The sequence below is a fragment of the Chelmon rostratus genome, chromosome 8, assembly GCF_017976325.1.
Source record: "Chelmon rostratus isolate fCheRos1 chromosome 8, fCheRos1.pri, whole genome shotgun sequence".
Lineage (NCBI taxonomy): Eukaryota > Metazoa > Chordata > Actinopteri > Chaetodontiformes > Chaetodontidae > Chelmon > Chelmon rostratus.
In genome coordinates, this window is record NC_055665.1 from 12,288,092 (window position 1) to 12,306,521 (window position 18,430).

The 18,430-nt window shown below is 41.8% G+C and overlaps 2 protein-coding genes across 5 annotated transcripts in view; one reads left to right on the top strand and one right to left on the bottom strand.

The window, feature by feature from the left end:
• Positions 1 to 1,691: 1,691 nt before the first annotated feature.
• rxrbb (retinoid x receptor, beta b) lies at positions 1,692 to 10,633 on the top strand. 4 transcript variants are annotated; one of them, XM_041941643.1, is made up of 12 exons: positions 1,692 to 1,827; positions 3,112 to 3,305; positions 3,608 to 3,761; positions 4,014 to 4,193; positions 4,604 to 4,657; positions 6,727 to 6,887; positions 7,111 to 7,240; positions 8,101 to 8,227; positions 8,355 to 8,396; positions 8,502 to 8,593; positions 8,706 to 8,811; positions 8,945 to 10,633. In XM_041941643.1, the coding sequence occupies exons 2-12, from the start codon at positions 3,165 to 3,167 to the stop codon at positions 9,090 to 9,092; spliced, it is 1,335 nt and encodes a 444-aa protein (XP_041797577.1). In that variant the 5' UTR covers positions 1,692 to 1,827; positions 3,112 to 3,164; the 3' UTR covers positions 9,093 to 10,633. The 4 variants fall into 4 exon arrangements, with proteins under 4 accessions (XP_041797577.1, XP_041797575.1, XP_041797579.1 ...); XM_041941641.1 differs by having other exon boundaries at positions 1,697 to 1,836; XM_041941642.1 differs by lacking the exon at positions 1,692 to 1,827 and adding an exon at positions 1,896 to 2,073.
• A 2,545-nt stretch (positions 10,634 to 13,178) lies between these two features.
• The window catches only part of fhod3b (formin homology 2 domain containing 3b), an 80,085-nt gene continuing 74,833 nt past the window's right edge, over positions 13,179 to 18,430 (bottom strand). The window contains exons 19-25 of the mRNA XM_041942226.1: positions 18,012 to 18,131; positions 16,988 to 17,149; positions 16,667 to 16,857; positions 16,253 to 16,445; positions 14,480 to 14,666; positions 13,486 to 13,647; positions 13,179 to 13,326 (exon numbers count right to left, since the gene is read on the bottom strand). Of these exons, the coding sequence (XP_041798160.1) occupies positions 13,244 to 13,326; positions 13,486 to 13,647; positions 14,480 to 14,666; positions 16,253 to 16,445; positions 16,667 to 16,857; positions 16,988 to 17,149; positions 18,012 to 18,131 (1,098 nt within the window). The 3' untranslated portion in view covers positions 13,179 to 13,243. The remainder of the gene's footprint in view (positions 13,327 to 13,485; positions 13,648 to 14,479; positions 14,667 to 16,252; positions 16,446 to 16,666; positions 16,858 to 16,987; positions 17,150 to 18,011; positions 18,132 to 18,430) is intronic.

An 18,430-nucleotide genomic window follows, 5' to 3' on the forward strand; every position in this document is an offset into this window, starting at 1 on the left:
ACTGTGCGGTTTATGGCTTTCTGTTTGTCGAGATTAAATGAAAGCAGCTACACCTGCCATGAAATACAGTGACTAACAGCAGACGGCTTTGTGAATCTGCTGACGTATGAGTGAGCTGTGATGTGCAAGTTGAGTCAAAAAGTTACAGTTAATTACACCATGCACGCCCGACTGGATGAAAATCACCGATCAGGCCAGGTGTTATTAAGGTCACCCCACTTAACCTAGAGAAATAAATCCAGTCCGAATTAGGCTTTTGGCATCGTGTCCATCAGTGACGTGGTTGGTAAAGAATGAAGGTGAGCATGTTGATGTGCCAAATGAAAAGTAAACCACTTTCCCATGTCTACTGTCTCCTGTCCTACATTGAGAACAAATGCTAACAAGGGATTAGGGTAAACCTAACACATATTTTATAATCTAAAATATCTTAGATGGCGGAGAGTGCTAAATATTAATAGTTTCTGGCTCCTCCTGAGTATCCATGATGACAACGCTGAGAACCCCCACACATCCATTGATCTGTAGGGGAAAAAGTGAATTACTGATTACAAAAATAATTCGTTGAATTATTAAATAAATTTACTACAGTATTGAACTGTATTCTGGTATTAGGCTCTGTTGGATCCTACAGACTATAAAATGTTGTCTTGTGGGTGCTGCATCTACCTTATGGCAGCTTTTATAACAAGGCTGTCAAGTTTCCCAAAGTAAACAGAAAATGTTTGTGTTGTTTCCACAGACCTTGAGTTTTTGTTCTTGTTTTTACTCAGAGGCTGGTTTTAACCTTGGTGACAAAATGGACTTTATTTTTTTAACAATTTAACAATGTGAAATGAAAAACAAAGTAAATACTGCTCACTTGAAATTGCAGGTTACTTCTGGATCTAAAGCTTTAAAAAGTGTTGCAGTTAATTTGTAACTCTGCCAATAATGTGCAGCTCGTTCTCCCTTGTTCTCCTGGAGAACAAGGGCGTTTTAAGATGACCTTGAATGATTTGCAAAAACAGAACACTGTGTTGAATATTTTAGATAGTGGATAATGATACTGCGCAACATCACTGGAGCCTAAAGATGTTGTGCAATACTCGGCTATATATCCATCCTGTCAAGAGCAAAAGCATTCCAGCACTTCTTGTAGGTGTGGCCATGTAAGAGTTTGCTCAGTTGAGGTTCCTTGTGCCATACCTGGGCTTAACGACATGTCAATTCTGTTTGAATTTACCCGAATTTTCCATCTTGTACTTGAATTTTAGTTTTCCACCACAATATCATAAGCAAGATAATGTTTTTTTAACTCCCATTTGTCCAGGTAGGAATATTGTGTCACAGTAGGCTACATGCAGATTTGCTGTGTATCATTTTCCATTACTTCCATTAAATGCACCAATGTCCTATTATCACAATGGTTTGTGCATTGAAAATATGGTTTGTGTAGACTTTTTATTCTTGGAAGGTCATTTACTCAATTTCAGAGCAATATGTTGTGGGGAGGTTATAATAAACCAGTAAGTGAAATTTTTCATAATTTCCATGACTTTGTTCAAATCATGTGGAAATTTATGAAACAATGAACCATAATCAGTCTTGTTAAATTAGAGATCATGCTGAAGATATGGGCCTACTGCGGGAGTGTCATATGACAGCAATGTTATGGGTGGTCCCATGAGACATTTTGGCTCAAGGGATACTGGCACTGAGCCACCATGGCCTGTAAACAACAACACCGTCAAGTTGAAGTAAACTGGATCTGAGTGTCGGCCTTTTGTCTGGCGCTTGTCTGATTACAACAAGTTTAGCGAAGCGGTTTTCAACAATGCCTCTAAGGTGTGTCTGGTAAGTATTTCCAACCTTCAAACGACCATGAGCTATTTTGTCAACAACTGCTTCTTGAGTCTATCAGCCTGAACCGTGCGTAAGGGTAATGCTAACCGTATTAGCTAAGGTAGCCGTAATGCAGCTAAGAGGCTAATCTTAGCTAGTTGGAAAACATTGCTCGAGCCGTGCGGATTTATTGAAGTGGTCCGATGAACGTCGAGTTATCAAGCTACACATGTCTTAATGAGTAACCGGGTATGTTCATATTGCAGTTTTACGAAACGAACCACATTGAATTATTAGCCAGACATATGGCAAGCAAAGCTAATGTTAGCTGTAACCAGGGTCTTTCGAGCGTTTATGGGTTTGCAGCTAGGTAACAAGCTAACGGTAAAAACAAACGTAGGCATTATTAATGTATTACGGTCGGTAATACAATGTACTAGCATTGAATTTTATTGATGAAAATAGAAATGGACACTCGCACTCCTATTTGTGGTTAGCGTTTTACATTTAGTCGCTGTTCTCCGCGTTAATCGTTAGCAACATTTAGCAAACGTGTAACGTTATTGCGGAGCCAACGGGGCCAGCTAACGTTAATAAACACTGCCTACGGTTTGCGAATGTTAATATACTTAAAGATTTGCTCGGGTTGAAGGAAGATTATCACAAAAAAAACATGGTTTTTTAATGTATTTTTTCCTCTAGTTGACCAATTAGGGCGATTCATGTAAACCAATCTGGACCTTGAGCTTCTATTAACGTTAGCTAATATACGGTGTTGTTCCAGTCCTACTGGTCCATTAAATCACTCTTTTTGTGTGTGACAATTAATACGTTACGTGTCAGGTTTATTCTTAGGTTTTAATTCTATAGTTAGCCTGGCTAGCGTTAGCTGTTGGAAAATTTGCAACGTCAATGTGTCCTCCAACTAGGGCTACAGTATTTTCTCGTTAATCGATTGTTCTATTAAATGTCAAAATTCCATCACAAGTCCGAGTTGGTCAAATCAAATCAAAAGCCTGATTTTGTACGACTAACATGCCTAAAGCCAAAGATATTCCAGTTTTAGTTGTGGTTGTAACCAGAGATTGATCGGCAGCTTTGCTTGAAAATTAACTCTAATGATTCATATAGCATAGTTCACAATTACAGTTCTATTGATCACCTATCAAGTACTTGTAGTCAGCTCTACTTGCAGCCACAGCTGGTTACTGCAGAGACAGACTTCTGTTCAAGCAAGTTCAATCAAAAAACAGTGGAGCTAATAATATCCTTTTGTGCCACCCACAGATTGATATCCTTCAGACGGGACATCATCCTTTCCACTGGGTAGCTTACTAGCCATGTCCTCACAGCAGCCCAATAGTTCAGCCTCTAATAGCCCCACCAACATCTTGGGTTCTCCTTTCTCAGTTATCAGTCCCTCACTTAACTCGCCAGTGGTCTCTCCATCCCTGGGATTTGGACCCATCAGCAACAGTCAGGTAAGGCACAGCCATTAGAGTCTGTAAACTGATGTCATGGTACACATTTTTGTATTTAAGAGATTTGAGGTTTGTTTACATGGGGAAGAGAGGAGGAAGCACATTTGGGTAATGCTAATTGCAGGAAGGTTTTGTATGAACACTGGACACCGATGCCAAATCATTGTTATATTGTTAAATATCGAACAAGATGACTTATTAGTCTAGCAAACAGGAAGCAGTATTGTCATTTAATATTGTGCATAGACATTACAGTGTTTTAATTATTCTTTTTTATTATTCTGTTTTCATTGTGTATCCAGATCTCTTCCTCAGCACCCATATCAAGCATGCACTCGATCAGCAGCTCAGAAGATATTAAGCCTCCGTTTGGCCTGAGGCCCATGCCATCTCACAGCCCTGGACTAATGTTGTCTCAGAAACGCTTGTGTGTCATCTGTGGAGACCGTTCTTCTGGTGAGTGCGCTAAGAGCAGGATTAGCAGAAGTGAAGCATCGGATGGAGACTGTTTTATTTCATGGCAGTGTTAGTATGGATAATCCCTGACTGTCTGTCAGATATTTGTGCCTGTGTTCCCTCAACATTTTACCAAAATGGATCTCAGTCCCTTTTGCAAATGGAAATCCAAAATGTGTGTCAGACTATTGCATTCACTTTGATGTTGTGTTTGATCAGCCTCTGACTTTTTTCAACTTGCGTAATTTACAGGCAAGCACTATGGAGTGTACAGCTGTGAGGGTTGCAAGGGATTCTTCAAACGAACTGTGCGCAAAGACCTGAGCTATACCTGCAGGGATAACAAAGAGTGCCTGGTTGACAAACGCCAGCGCAATCGCTGCCAGTACTGCCGCTACCAGAAGTGCCTGGCCATGGGCATGAAGAGGGAAGGTATGCAAGCAACAGGGTTGTATTAGAGGTTTAAGTTCATTTTGAGAGCTCATTTGGCTAATGGAGGTTTAGGAACATGTTTTGTTGTGAGTTATCTTACATACAACTATACAGAGGTGTCATACATTGGACCTGTCTGCAACATAGAGTTAAATCTATTTTTAAAATGGTTTAAACATTGGCAGTCAATTAGATTTCTTAAAATAAGTAATTATGCCAAAGTAAGCCCAATTAAATTGATTAAATTATATTGGATTAGCACAGTACTTCTGGTGCAGGTGAGGGCGGATGCTAGATTAGGTAAAGTAAAGGGTAGAGACTGGTGCATTGGGGCTGGTTTATATAACTGAACCCTCTCCATCTCTTCTCTTCATTTTCTCCTATTCTGCCCTTTCTCCATCTTTCAATAGTGATCAAACATGTAAAGTGGATAAAAGAAGATGGAAAAGATGAGGGATGGATGAGTATGACATTGAAATCTTAAAGATACTGTATTTTCATGTTACTTGGAGAATTAGCCTGTTCTGTGAGACGTGCTGAATTTTTGACTGGGGGAAATCGTACCCAGAAATAATGGAGAGTGAGATTCGCTGTATATTGCCTTGTGATGATAGACGGCTTTATAAAATAAGCAGTTAGAAAGCTCCAAGTTGTTTGCAAAGTGTGTGTAACTGTATTTAAGATCTGATGGAGTGGATTGGTGTTAGAGCAGCATGGAATATAGTTGATCACATTATAGTTAAGACATTCATAGTCCACAAGGTCAGTTTTAAAGGTGGGGTCAGCCATCTAATCTATTACACTTTTTGTCAAATTAAGCAAATATCGCCTCACGGTCCACCAGGTCCTATGTGTACACTGAAAGAAAACAAACTGCAATTTCCCAGCTTGGGATAAATAAAGTATATCTATCTATCTATCTATCTATCTAAACAAAAAATCTGATGTTTGTACACAGGCCCGGCTCTGTAAGTGGGTGCACATGCCAACATGTAATTGCATTTAAAAGAAGGAGAGATGGCCGACAGACAGCCAAAGAGGAGAACATCTGAAGAGCAAAAATAGAAAAAGAAGGGTTATGATGAGGCAAGGGCAAGAGCTGTGTAACATTGCTGAGGCTTTCCCACAGTGGAGAGCCCTCAGAGACTGAAAGGTATCAAGACGGCTGCAGAGGTTGCTGTGTCTCTGCTTTCTAGGTGGGTTACATTAGTGGTGCTGTGTTTGTGATTTGTGTGTCAGGTAATGATAAATTACTTGCCCATAACTGTTCTGCTTGCTTTCTCGTTTGCCAAGACATGTTATGTTGTTGCGATGTTCGCTATGGTAGCAGGAGAGTTGTAAGTATCGTTGTCTGGAGTTGGTGTGTTGGTTCTGGGAAACGTCTCATCCTCTCTGCGTGTTAGCTGCGCATCCATGAACGCCCCCATTAGGGGTGTGTTTGTGTGGGTGCTGAGTACAAATAACCGTAATCTTCTTCCAGAATGGCTCATCCCACCTTTAAGTACCTCTAATGCATACGGTATCTGGTACATGTACTATGAAAGGTCTTGACTCTTTCCTGGTGCCTGATCTGTCAGTGAGATGGGTAGATTATATGTCACAGTGTCAGTATTTTCAAAGACACTTCTGTTGGGTTTTCTTCCCAAATTTGATCGAGGGATATTTTAATGTGTGGTGATATTTTTTTTTGATTCTGCTTCTGTTCTTCCACCTCACTGAGATCACAGTCTCCTTTTGGATTGCTATAAACAACATAGACTCACTTTTTTCAACTGCTGTTAAGTTTTAACAACCTTCACATGCTAGTCCTCAGTTGTCCTTTGTGCTGGTTAGGACAGCACCTCTCTGTAGTCACGCTGCCATATTGGTAGGGGTGGGAAAAAGACTGCATTATGGTTCTGTCTTTAACAATTTAGTCTTCGAGTGTGAGACATTAAACTAATGCATGTGAGCTAATTCAAGCCGGGCATGTTAACAACAAGCTCATGCATGTAACTTCAACCTGCCAGTTACTGTACTTCTGTTGATGATGGAAGTGAATTCATCTGACTTGTGTCACGATGGATATAAATTATGCTTCTGTGAATGTACTACTACAGCAGAAAAGGTGTGAAAGTCAAAAACCAATATGTACAAAGATGCATTGAGAAACAATCACTAATCATAATCAGGTCTTAGCAGCCTGAATCAAAATCACATTTTGAGGAACGTGCTGTAGAGACTGCCAGCCCTACATTTCAGTCATAATTCACAGCAATCCACCAAATGCAATACTTCGGAAATGTATTTTGCTGTTAATGATACAATTACATTTTTGTCAAGACCGTGTAGAATTTGAACAGGACTTTCTCAATGCAGCAAAAACCCTGTGAGGAGGCGGAGCATTTTGCATAAAAATCACTCTTTAACCCATAAATTCATCAGTTTACATTTTTCTTATCTCCAGAGTCTTTTCATTCCTCAATGTTTGCCATCATCTCATTCCTTATCCCCCCCCCCCCACCACTGTCTCCTTATGTTTTGTCTGATGCAGCGGTCCAGGAGGAACGCCAGAGAAACCGAGAGCGTGAAGGCGACTTAGAGTTCAGTGTCGGAGTGAACGAGGAGATGCCCGTGGAGAAGATTTTAGAGGCAGAGACTGCTGTGGAGCAGAAGACTGAGCTTCACTCTGATGGTGGATCTGCAGGCAACTCTGTAAGTGGTTACAACATATCAACAGAAAAGAGAATCAGTAGATTTTTATAAATAACTTTGCATCATCTGTTTCTCACAGTAGTGCAACGGGTTTCACCCTCATGTTTTTAGAATAACCTAATTGAAACTTTGAAGTACAGGCTTACTGTGATTGCTGAAAGCATTTGGTTTGGACAGTTAAGTAACAGCTAAGTAAACTTGATGATTGTTTTGTTTGTTTCAGCCCCATGATGCAGTCACCAACATCTGTCAGACTGCAGACAAGCAGCTGTTTGCCTTGGTGGAGTGGGCAAAGAGAATCCCTCATTTCTCTGAACTGCCGCTTGACGACCAGGTCATCCTTCTGCGTGCAGGTACGATCGAGCACCTTCAAAATCAACACATACAGCACAGGGCCCAGACGAACATCATGTCTTTGCAAGTTTATCAGAGGCAGATTATGCATGTTGCAGCGTTCTGCAAGAGTAGCAAGGCCAAGATCACCTCCCTGTCTTCATGTCTGCAGTGGAAAGCTGTCTTATATGATGACACTGCTTTCTAACATAGTGCTGTGAAGGACTAATTGACTTTCTGTGTACATTTGAATCAACTAAAAGTTAAAACACAAGGATGTTTAGTTTAGTTAGTTTATTCTAGTGAAAACAGATTTGCCAGTCGAGCCAAAAAAAAAAAGTTAAGTGATAACATATGTGAAAACTCCAAATCACGGTCGGTATTGTAGATGGCCTGCATGGTCCTGTTTGTGCATGGATAGATTAAAATAGATAGAAAAAAAAAAATCAGATAAAATATAAAACCAGAATATATTGTGAATGAATTCACAATAAAATATATTTGAAGATGCCAATCAGGAAGCCTTCAACCAGGTTTTCAGTTTGAAACACAACAACGCATGCAGCTGTAGTGGGAGGGGTACGGAAGGTTGTGGGCCACTGAGATAACAGGGCAGCAGATAATCTACAACCAGTTTGGTAGACATGTGGGCAGTCACCTGATGTGATGACATTATTTTGCAGTCACTGTTATGAGGTCCTTGTTCTCATGTGCTTGGCGATGTTCCAAAGGTTTTTAACCTCAGGAGGGAATTTTGAACACAATCCAGAGCTCTTCTTTAAAACGGTTATTCACTGTGATTGTGATTCCACCTCCAGAACTACTGATATTTCCACTGATGTCATTACTTACCAGTGTGTACTTGTATTCCGTTTGTCAGGGTGGAACGAGCTCCTCATTGCCTCGTTCTCCCATCGCTCCATTGCTTTGAAGGACGGCGTTCTCCTGGCCTCTGAGCTGCAGCGTGACAGTGCACAAAGCGCAGGAGTGGGAGCCATTTTTGACAGGTGCATTTATGGAGACAAAACAAATTGCCAGCGTACTCAAATATATATTGCAACAACTTGTAATGCTGTTGTCTAATGTTTTCCAGATGTGCAGTGTCTGCATAATAACTTTTTTTATTTAACACAGGGAGAGTGTGCAGAGTGCGGAGGTTGGCGCTATATTTGACCGGTAATTTTACTTTTACTGTTGTAGTATTAACAAGTGTCTTTCAGTTAATAAAGCTAGTGTAATTTTCTTATTGTGTATTTCATATTAAAATCTATCATCATTTAGGGTCCTTACCGAGCTTGTCAATAAAATGAGAGATATGCAAATGGACAAAACAGAGCTGGGCTGCCTCCGAGCCATCGTCCTCTTCAACCCAGGTGCCTGTGCAATGCTATTATCTAAATAAAAAATGTTTTTTGGGAGTAGGATGTATCATTAAGTGTCTTGGACCTAATGAAAATATGTGCTATGTTGGGGTTTTTTTTGCAGATGCTAAAGGGCTCTCCAACACCAGTGAGGTGGAGCTCCTCAGAGAAAAGGTCTATGCATCATTGGAAGCCTACTGCAAACAGAGATACCCGGAGCAGCAGGGAAGGTAAAGGTCCTCAGCTACGATGAGCTCGGCATAGCCTTGTTTTTCACTTTACATTGTTGGATGTCAAAGTTGAAAGCCACTGGTGCATCGTTTATCTTGCCAAGCTAAATGCTATCTTCTTTGTTCTGCACAGGTTTGCTAAGCTCCTTCTTCGACTGCCAGCACTGCGATCCATTGGCTTGAAGTGCTTGGAGCATCTCTTCTTCTTCAAGTTGATCGGTGACACGCCTATTGACACTTTCCTCATGGAAATGCTTGAAGCTCCCCATCAGTTGTCTTAGATAGGAAACGTGTACTGTGGTTAGGTTTAGATAGCTGAAGTCTGGGAAGCTGGAGTGGGACTGGAGTGGCACTTTAAGTTCTTTGAAGATTTGTCAATTTGTCTCACTGCTGTCTGCGTTACACTATTTTAGTGCAGCACAGATTTGCTTTTTAGACCAAACCCAAGGCTTGGCATGACCTACAAGCTGGTGCTATGTGTTCAGATGACTTCATGAGTAACTATAGTTTAAAAAAAGAAAAAAGGTATTTTTAAAAAATGTAAACATTTACATATTTCCCTCACAGGAGCTATAATTTGGGTATACATTTTTATATAAGCTTTTTAGACACCTCAAACATTCAGCTTCAGTTGTTCCTCCAACTGAACTTACCCCTTAAAACCTGTTTTTTTAAAAGGAAGGCTACCTGAATCATCAGTAAGCATTAAGGACAAAGTCTTCTTCTTACAATTTCTAATTCTAGCTAGATCTAAAAGTATATTGTACCAAACAGTCACTGGGATCTGTGTCCAACAACAGCTCTGAGTTTACCTGAGTCCATTGCAGAAGATTATATCTTAACTGTCACCCTGATAGAAGATTGAAGACAAGTCAGTAGCTGAAACCGTCAGGCCTGGCTCGTCTGTGTTGATTGAGGATCAGCTTTATGTGTCTGGTAATATACAGTTAGTGCTGTTTACTCCTTCGCCATTTTATAAATCTAATCACTTTGTGGTTAACGATTAAACTGCACTGCACACTTGCTATGTACTATTTCTAAAAGATACTTTCAATAAACGCCTGGCCTGTAAATAGCCAGGCGTTTGTCTTTTGGTGCTATTTTCAGATAATTTGACATTATTGGTGCAGATGCACACCAAACCACACACCTAAGAAAATATGCAAAACTGAAAATCCCTTTGTTAATCTTTGTTAAAAATGTAGCAATATAAAATGTAAACTGCATAAGAGCTTTCTGCCTGTCAGTCATTCAGGGGTTTTACAAAGTAAATCGTGTCTGGTGGAAAGGGAATACTCCATTGTGTTAATTTATCTATACAATTCAGAGGTACTGTGCAAAAGTAATTGTTCAGGGAAAATGTACATTGATAAATTTGAATTAAGATCAGGAGATACAAATTATATAATTCTTAATGTGCCCTTGTTTTTAGTTTTCAGCTATAATAAAGCAGAACATGTCTTGGGTTGCACTGGATTTGCTGAGACTGTTTGAGCTGATTTTTATTTTTTGTGCTTTTTTTTTTTTTTTTTCAATGCTCCGTTGTATTTTCCTACCTTTCCCCCCTTTTTGTAGGTAGCTGTCTTGTTCATCGTAATGTCTCTGCAATTTATTAAAAGCAAACCATAATCACATGTAGATCCATAACACCTGTGGACATATAGGAATTTTAAACAAGACCAAACGAGGTCTGTATGATGGCCATGTGTAAACACCAGATGAGCTGTATTGGCAAGCTTGTCATCGACCTCTATATGCTCTTGAACATAAAGTGACTTGAAGCATAGGTTGTGTGGACTGAAAATAAAGAGGCTTAAGTTTTTTTTGTTTGCTTGCTTTTTCTTCCCCAAAAGTGTTAGACATAACTCTAATTTTACCTGTAATGGAAAAACAACACAACTGAAAGATGATTTAAAAAAAAAAAAATGTCAAAAGTGATCTTTAACGAACTTTTTTTATTGTAGTTGTTACATAGTTTTTGCTGTGGGCATAGACGCAATTGAAGCCTTGGTTGTTTTAGCACTTGTGTCCAAGTTCCACAGTGATGTTATGGCACAGGCAGCAATGTGTGTGGTGGGCTAATGTTAAATTAAAAGAAGAAAACGTTGAAGTGCAATGAAATCAAAGGCTTCTGAGGGATTCCACAGGACTAGCTGGTGAATTTCACCACTGCACGTTTCACCACATTTCTTCACTTTGAAAGTCTGCGAAGTAAAAAGGTTTAATAACACTCACATAAACCCTGCAGCTCTGAGAACCAGCGTGAACCTCCCTTTGTTTCAAGCAGAAGTGACACATTTTGAAACCATGCATGGCTTGGTTTGCTTAAATTATATTTAGAATAATACTGCTTTCAGTCTATGATACACTATTCTACACATGGAGCAAACAACAACAAAAAGAAAACGAAGACATTGTCATGACATGTACATAATTTTACAGCATTCCCCCATATTACTTAAAACATCTTTCTCATTTTCGACACAAATCAGTACAATCTGGGAAACACAATGAGCCCTGCCCCCCATAACTACTAAGTTGCATGCTACACATTGAGCCTAAGGTGCTGAATTGGTTTCAGTAAATTCTAAACAAAACAAAAAACATGTACTGCTGGTGTGGTTTTATGTAGCTTTATCACGATGTCGCGCTAGATTCTTGTTTCTCTCGATGGCTATGTTTCCATCACAGTGAAGATTTGCAACGGGACAGATGAACCTTCCCAGGATGTAAACTAATTTAGCCAAGGCCATATTTAATAGCAGAATGAGCTCATGAGTAGTCCAAAAACAGACCTACATAATCAAAGTTTAACAGTGGGCTCCTTCTTGTTCACTTCAATACAGATTTACATGTTTTCATACAGATAAATAATGCAGATTTTATGTGCGTCCATATTACTAATTATCATGTTACCCCTGATGTCCACAGTCATTCAGAGTGAAGGAATACTCTGTCCTGTGATTAACAAAGCAAAGATCTCCAGTGATGCCGGCTGAGCTACACATTAATTTTGGCCTAGTCTATTTTTAACTAACTTTAATTTTACCTAGATCTCGACAATGCATGTCCGTATTTTACAATAAGGCAACAGGGTCCAGCTAACGTGCGTAGCCAATCCCGAAGTTGTCAGAAATACTTTAAAGCCATAACAAACTATTTGATCCAAGACGTAGCATGGAAAAAACAGAGATTTTTGCCAGGACAAGTTTAAAAACACTGGTTAAAAATAAATCACAGCTCATGAAACATTGCAATAACCCTACCCACCCACCCACCCACTCAGACTGCACATCTTTAGTAAGCTTTCCTTGATTTTATGTCCCTGAAAACGTCTTAATAAATAACTGTCTCTGAAAGGCACTCTGACATGTGCAGCTCATAGTTTCTAGGAAATTAAAACATATCTCCGTGAAGGTTGCTCACCTGTAACACTGCACCTGCCTTCCTCAGACCGTTTCCAACCGTGAGAACAGGACGCGAAATGCAACTTGTCTACATTTCTTTAAGCCAAAAAACGTTTGCATGATGAGCTTTAGTCTGAAACCAGTGGTACCACCACTCCTACCCCGAGTGGCTGAGCTGTTCTTTACAAAAATGTTTCTCGGATAAATTCCCTCTTATCCAGTCAACTAACAGACATTTGACAAAGCTCGAGATGCACATCTGCCTTGAATGTTTGAACAGACATTAAAAATGTGCTACTATTGATTTGCTGGTTAAACTGTTGAGTATATTTTCAGATTCAGATGTCAGAGTGGTTCATCAGTGTCAAGGATTTCACATTCCATTGATACCCAACTTTTACATCCAGTGCAATTGTTCCTTATTTGAGCACCTTCTTGAGCAAAATGAGAAGAAACACGAAACTACCACAGTAGTATATAACAGAATAACCTTCTGCACAAAGCCATCTATTCAATAGATGAAATTTCTTTCAATTCAACTTGTCACGAAAGCTTCAGGGCTGACGCTAAACCCACACAGCGGAGAGTTTAGTGCCTGTACCACACTTCTAGCCCTTTTGATTCAGTCAAGGCCACGGAGGCTGAAGCATACGCACTGCCAACTCCTCTCAAAACACACTTTTGCACGGGTGTTTGTTTGAATGTCACATTTGAAGGATGATTGTGATTAAGCCTTGTGAGCGCAGATCGTCGACGTTTATCCAGCAACAGCAAAGCTTCGTGTTTTGAACGCGGCACTCGGCTCCTGCTCTCCCAGCCTTTTATCCACTCTCCTCAGGAAGCACTTGTGTCAAGCCGATGCAAACCAAACGCAGAAAGATGAGGTCAACTCATCAAAGCGGGGGGGGGGGGGGGGGGGGGGGGGGGGGGGGTTTAGTGCCAAGCCAGAATGGAGGGGGGGTGCCAGGTTGGCTGTGGGTGTTGGAGGGGCAGTGAAAGGGCTTCCGAACATCTTTATGCCCAGCTCACACCTGCATCTCTGAACCACTGGATAAGCCAAGAGCGTTAGCCTCCTCTGTTGTCAGACCGTTCTTCAGTGTCCTTCTCACTGTGCAGACAGGAAGAGAAAGAAATAGGGAAGTGGAGAGAGAATGACAAACTGATAAGAGCTTCTGGCAAGTGCATATTTACAATGTTTGCAGCCCATAGCATTGCACTGTGCACGGCAAGAAAACTGGCCACTTGCCCCATAGTTGACACGACTCACGTGATTTTCGGTTGGCTCGGGATCGTCTCCTCTCCCGAGGCTGCGTCCGCTGGCTGGGCCCCTGAGTGGCTGACCTAACAATCCTCTCCATGATCTCATCAGCCGTATCATCTGTACAGTTCACTGGGTCGTCATTGGCAGAGTACCATGGGGGAACGCGCCCTAAGACAAGGTCAGAAAGGATAAGAAAACAACAGGGATATTGCAGGGCAGGTTTAAGACTGAATTTCCACACCTGCATCCCTTTTAGTGCACTAAAACAGCATGTGAGATTTTCTTAGTACGTCCAAAACCATTGTATGAAACCAATAGTATGCAAAGTGCATACTATTTACAGGGAAAGGTTACAGTATGCAGACACTGGACAATATGCCGACATAAAGAGAGACATCATGGTTGCTGTCAGGTATTGCAGATGCCAGTAAAGGTGAGGTTGGCAAGGGCTACCACAGTTATGCAGGCAAGTGACGTCATAATTACACACTGAGCAGTGCTACTTCTATGCACGCTGTGGGTACGCAGTGCTTAGCGTGCGATTTTGGATGCAGCATGGGAGTGTGTAGCCATGCTAGCGGCTCTGTGAGGCTGTTCTTTGGCCCAGCTAACGTCAGCATGCTAACATACTCGCAATTTGTTAAAAACAAACTACAGCTGACAGATTTAGTCATAAAGGGAAGTGTTGGACAAACTGAAATGTTGACCCGATGATGGCACCAGGGGAAAAGTCTCACAGCAGTCCACCCAATAGCTGTCAAGACATTTCTCCCAAAAACGTATATGTGAATTTTTTGTGCCACTGGGGGAAGAATTTTACAGCAATCTGTCATACCATGCTGCTAGTGTGGCTAAAAATAGCAGTTGTAGTGGAAAATTATCTTAAAGGTTTCATGCAGAATTCATATCCGGAGCAGATATGACCACAGAGGAATGCAAATCTCAGTGTTGTGGATGGATGAAGCTAAGCGGGGGCTGTAACAGTGTGAATGAGACTGACCTCTGGTGCTGCTGGCTCTGGTGCGTGTGCGGAGGCCGGGCACCGTGGACGCTCCACTCTCTCCGCCCTGCAGGCTACTCTTTAGTACGGCCTTCATGTTCTCATGTTCAGCTGCATCTTCTGCATACTGGATACCCTGAGGCTGGCTCTCCTGTGCTTCTGATGGGGCACCGCCAAATTTACCGCTCTGCAGGAGGGGGAGGACACAGGATTACAACATCTGGCATTTTATTAGCAGGGGATGGTGAAACTCAGCTCCATGCTCTGCCACTTTTAGTGTTAGGGAAGAACCACAAGGGAAATCTTTAAATATCAAACTTGTCATACAGGTTAATCTTCACTTCAGTGACACAGCACTTTTCAGCCTAAAATAAGAGCAATTAGTCATTTCAAAGAGTGGAAAGTTCCACATACGCGTTGAAAGTGCTGTTTATTCTCTGACACGAGCAAACAAAAATCCCCACGACTGTCTCTTGCAACACTGCAGACATGCCAGGTTCGAGAGGTCAGGTGTGAGTCCCTCTGAGGTCCATTCATTTCAACCAGGAAGTAGCCGAGGCGTCTCCCCCGAGTGAGATTCACTCAACACTCCGGCCAACATCATGCGGACGCCTCTTTTTCTCTCCTCATCATCACCTTCAAGCTTCCTCTTTCATGTGAGGTCACACACACAGGACCTGTCAGTCTCACTGATGGCTTGTCCTTTGTTAATCCTCATAAACACACCAGTTTCAACAGTTAGTCGCAATGGAAAGTTTGCATGCACTTGTTTGCACACAAAGTTACCTCACTATCATCGTCATCCTCACTCTACAAAGATAAAGGAAAAATGTCAACAGGTGTGTTGCAAATCCAGTAAACTGCTGGTATCAAGTTAAACTTTTCATCTACACAGACAGTCTTTAGGTTTTCAGCCTGATAAACACAAGACAGAGTTGTCTAATTGATAATCATACAGAGGCATGTAATCCTTGATCTGTGTTGTAAACATTAAGGGAGAAGTTCAACATTTTGTGGAGTTTGATGAGAAGATTGACACCACTTTCATGTCTGTACGGTAAATATGAAGCTAGCAGCTTGTTAGCTTAGCTTAGTATAAAGCCTGGGAACAGGGGGAAAGAACTAGCCTGGCTCTCTCTGCCACCTCTAAAGCTCACTAGTTAGGGTTAGGGTATTAGACAAAATGTTAAACTATTTCTTTAAACATGATAACTGCATCATAAAACATATTGCGTACTTAAGAGCTTTGGAGCAGCGGAGCATATTTGACGGAACATCTTTGTAAGAGTGTGGTTAAGGTGTGGGCCTCGTTATCTCTCCTTCAGGGACATGCAAAGGTTTGAATTTTCACACAGTGATTGAATTAGGGTCCCTTTGAAGAGAGAGGGGCCCCTGCCAAGGCTCGCCGTGGAGTCCACTCTGAGCAGCCAACTCCTCGGGGTGTAAGGGATTTTAATCATGCAGGGAGGTGTTTGCTCTGGCCTTTCTAAGCCTGCTGCAGCTACAGAATGAGATACACTAAAAACAACTCACTGATTGTTGTTACAGTAACCTATACATGTGAATGCCGAGGAACTGTGCTGATGTCATTACAAATGTATGCCGTCTCTGTCAGAAATGGCCACGTTTGATGTTTTAAAGATATAACCAGTGTCGAGGGATTGCTCATATTGATTCATAGAACTGAGAGAGCGCAAGCTAAACAAAGGTGGGGGCGATCAGGAAATGGAGAAAAGTGTGCGCGACTCGTTGCTCGTGGTGAAGAGCACTTACATCTGTTATCATTTTTCCCCTGGTCTTGTTCCTCTCCCGGTGGTTGGCCCTCTTCTGTTTCTGTTGTAGCACGCGCTCTCTTGTTGTGCGATACTCCAGGGCAAATTCGCTCAGGATTTTGCTAAAGCGGTGAATGCTGACCTCACGGACTGCATATATCGGATGGCCCAGGAACAGCAGAAAGGCATGAAACCTGCAGATGTGTAGGCAAACATCACATCGCTGATCAGAGATCCTTTGGCGGAAACAAAGTTTAAACATGCACAAATAAAAGTAACCAGGAATGAACACTAATAATGGTTGGGAATGCCCTCGAAACAGCTGTAAATACTAGTGACGATTATGACATTTTCAAAATGCTTCAAATGTTTCATCTAATCAGCATGGAGTCATCTGATCTACACCTGGACGCACCTGTTGATTATTCTTCGATGTACAATCTTCAAAATAATGATTCTCTCTGCACAGTCTTTGAGGAAGTCTGACATTTTTTGCTTCAATGCTGGTTTCATCTCGTGTTTGGCAATGACCTTGAGGTGATCCCATGATGCCTTGCACCTTCGCTCCATCTGGGCCAGATTGTCTTGAAGCTGGTCAAAGTCCACCTGACGACAGCAGCACAGACAGAACTCACCACAGATGGTCGGAGACACTCTTGCATACGATAGTTGCATTTACCGCTACTAGCAACAAAGTGTTAATGTGGAGAAATTAATGGGTTTTTAAAAAGTAAACCTTGGTCAAGCGGGTGATGGCTCCAATCTCAGAGTAGAGGTCAGTGCTGTCTGGAAACTTCTCCACCACGATGGAGCAGGTGTGGTGCAGCAGGGACTGCTTGTGAACCGTGTCCTTCACCTCCGGGACTTTCTCCAAGTAACTCAGCTCAAAGCCTTTAGCCTACAGATGAATGCATACATAACAACACAGTCTGAATGTGGGATGGAAACAACTGTCTGGAATCAGAAATCAAAAGCCTCTCTTTGAGGACCAAATTGCAGTGAATTTCCTTTTGGCACAGGCGGAAAAAGGGGCTCAATGGAGTGCGCGGAGTAGATATGTAGATTCATTAGGCCGGTGATTATCAGAAACCACAATCTACTTCAGACCCAACCGCTCTACTCACCACAGTAGAGCTACAAAAAAAAAAACAACAACAAAACAGCCAGAACATATCATGAAAGACATAATCCCACCAGGATCTCCCTTGTTCTCCTGCCAGTTTTAAATGACTTACTGCAAAAAATAAATGCAGCCATTATTTACGGGAACTACTTTTTTTTTTTTTTTTTTTAATGTTGATGACTTATGTTTCCCTTTTGCATTTTTGGCTCTCAAATCCCGGAGGGTCACTCGCACATAGACGTACACACAGATGCATGCACACAAAGGCACACGCAAGGCCACAGACAGCGGGACACAGATGCGAGTTCAAGTGGCCAGACGAACGCAAGCTGTTGGAAAACACACAACCACACAACCTCCATCTCTTTTTCCTCTCAGACAGACTGAGCCGGGTTCAGCAGAGGCCTTGACGAGCGTTTTTACTGCAGAAGGACAGTGTCTGGTGCGTACAGTCCGGCAGCACATTCTTCTACACACAGACCGTTCACTGTTATCCTTGCCAAATAAATATGTGTGCGGGGGAGTTGGGGGAGAAGGAGGTGCGTGGGAGGAAATAGAGGAAGTGGGTAAAAGACAGAGGGAGAGAAAGTGAAAAAACAGGAACCTTTAAGCCATAGATGTCTTGAGAGTGACTCACATTAGTGCTGTTGAGGAAGTTGCCTATGGCGAGCAACGTGGTCAAGATGTAGCGGAGCGTCTTGTTTTTCTCTAACTGGTCCATCCCTTCCTTGAGGTCCTGCAGAGGCTCTGCCACTTCCTGAAAGAGCATGAAAATGCAATCATGAAGCACATTAGCTATTCTTTCCAATTCACCTCTCTGCCAGTTCATTCTGCTCTTCTTCTCCCTTGATCATGATGTGCAGTAAATTGCTGAAGTTATCAAACATCTAAAGTTGCATAAAGCCTTTTGTGGCTCCAGAGGGAGCTGTGTGAAGTCTGGTAAAAGTCCTCGAGTGGTAGCGGCGTCAGGGGGGGCTGAACACTGAACACGACTTTGAAAATAACAAAATCTTTGCATGCGGATTAAAAAACTGTGGCTATAGAGCTCTGTAGCCC

What these genes read in the sequence shown, in the direction of transcription:
- rxrbb (XM_041941643.1), top strand. Translation starts at nt 3,165, where the DNA reads ATGTCCTCACAGCAGCCCAATAGTTCAGCCTCTAATAGCCCCACCAAC. An exon ending in GGTCATCCTTCTGCGTGCAG is followed by an intron (nt 7,241 to 8,100) that starts GTACGATCGAGC and finishes TCCGTTTGTCAG; the next exon opens with GGTGGAACGAGCTCCTCATT. An exon ending in GTTGGCGCTATATTTGACCG is followed by an intron (nt 8,397 to 8,501) that starts GTAATTTTACTT and finishes ATCATCATTTAG; the next exon opens with GGTCCTTACCGAGCTTGTCA.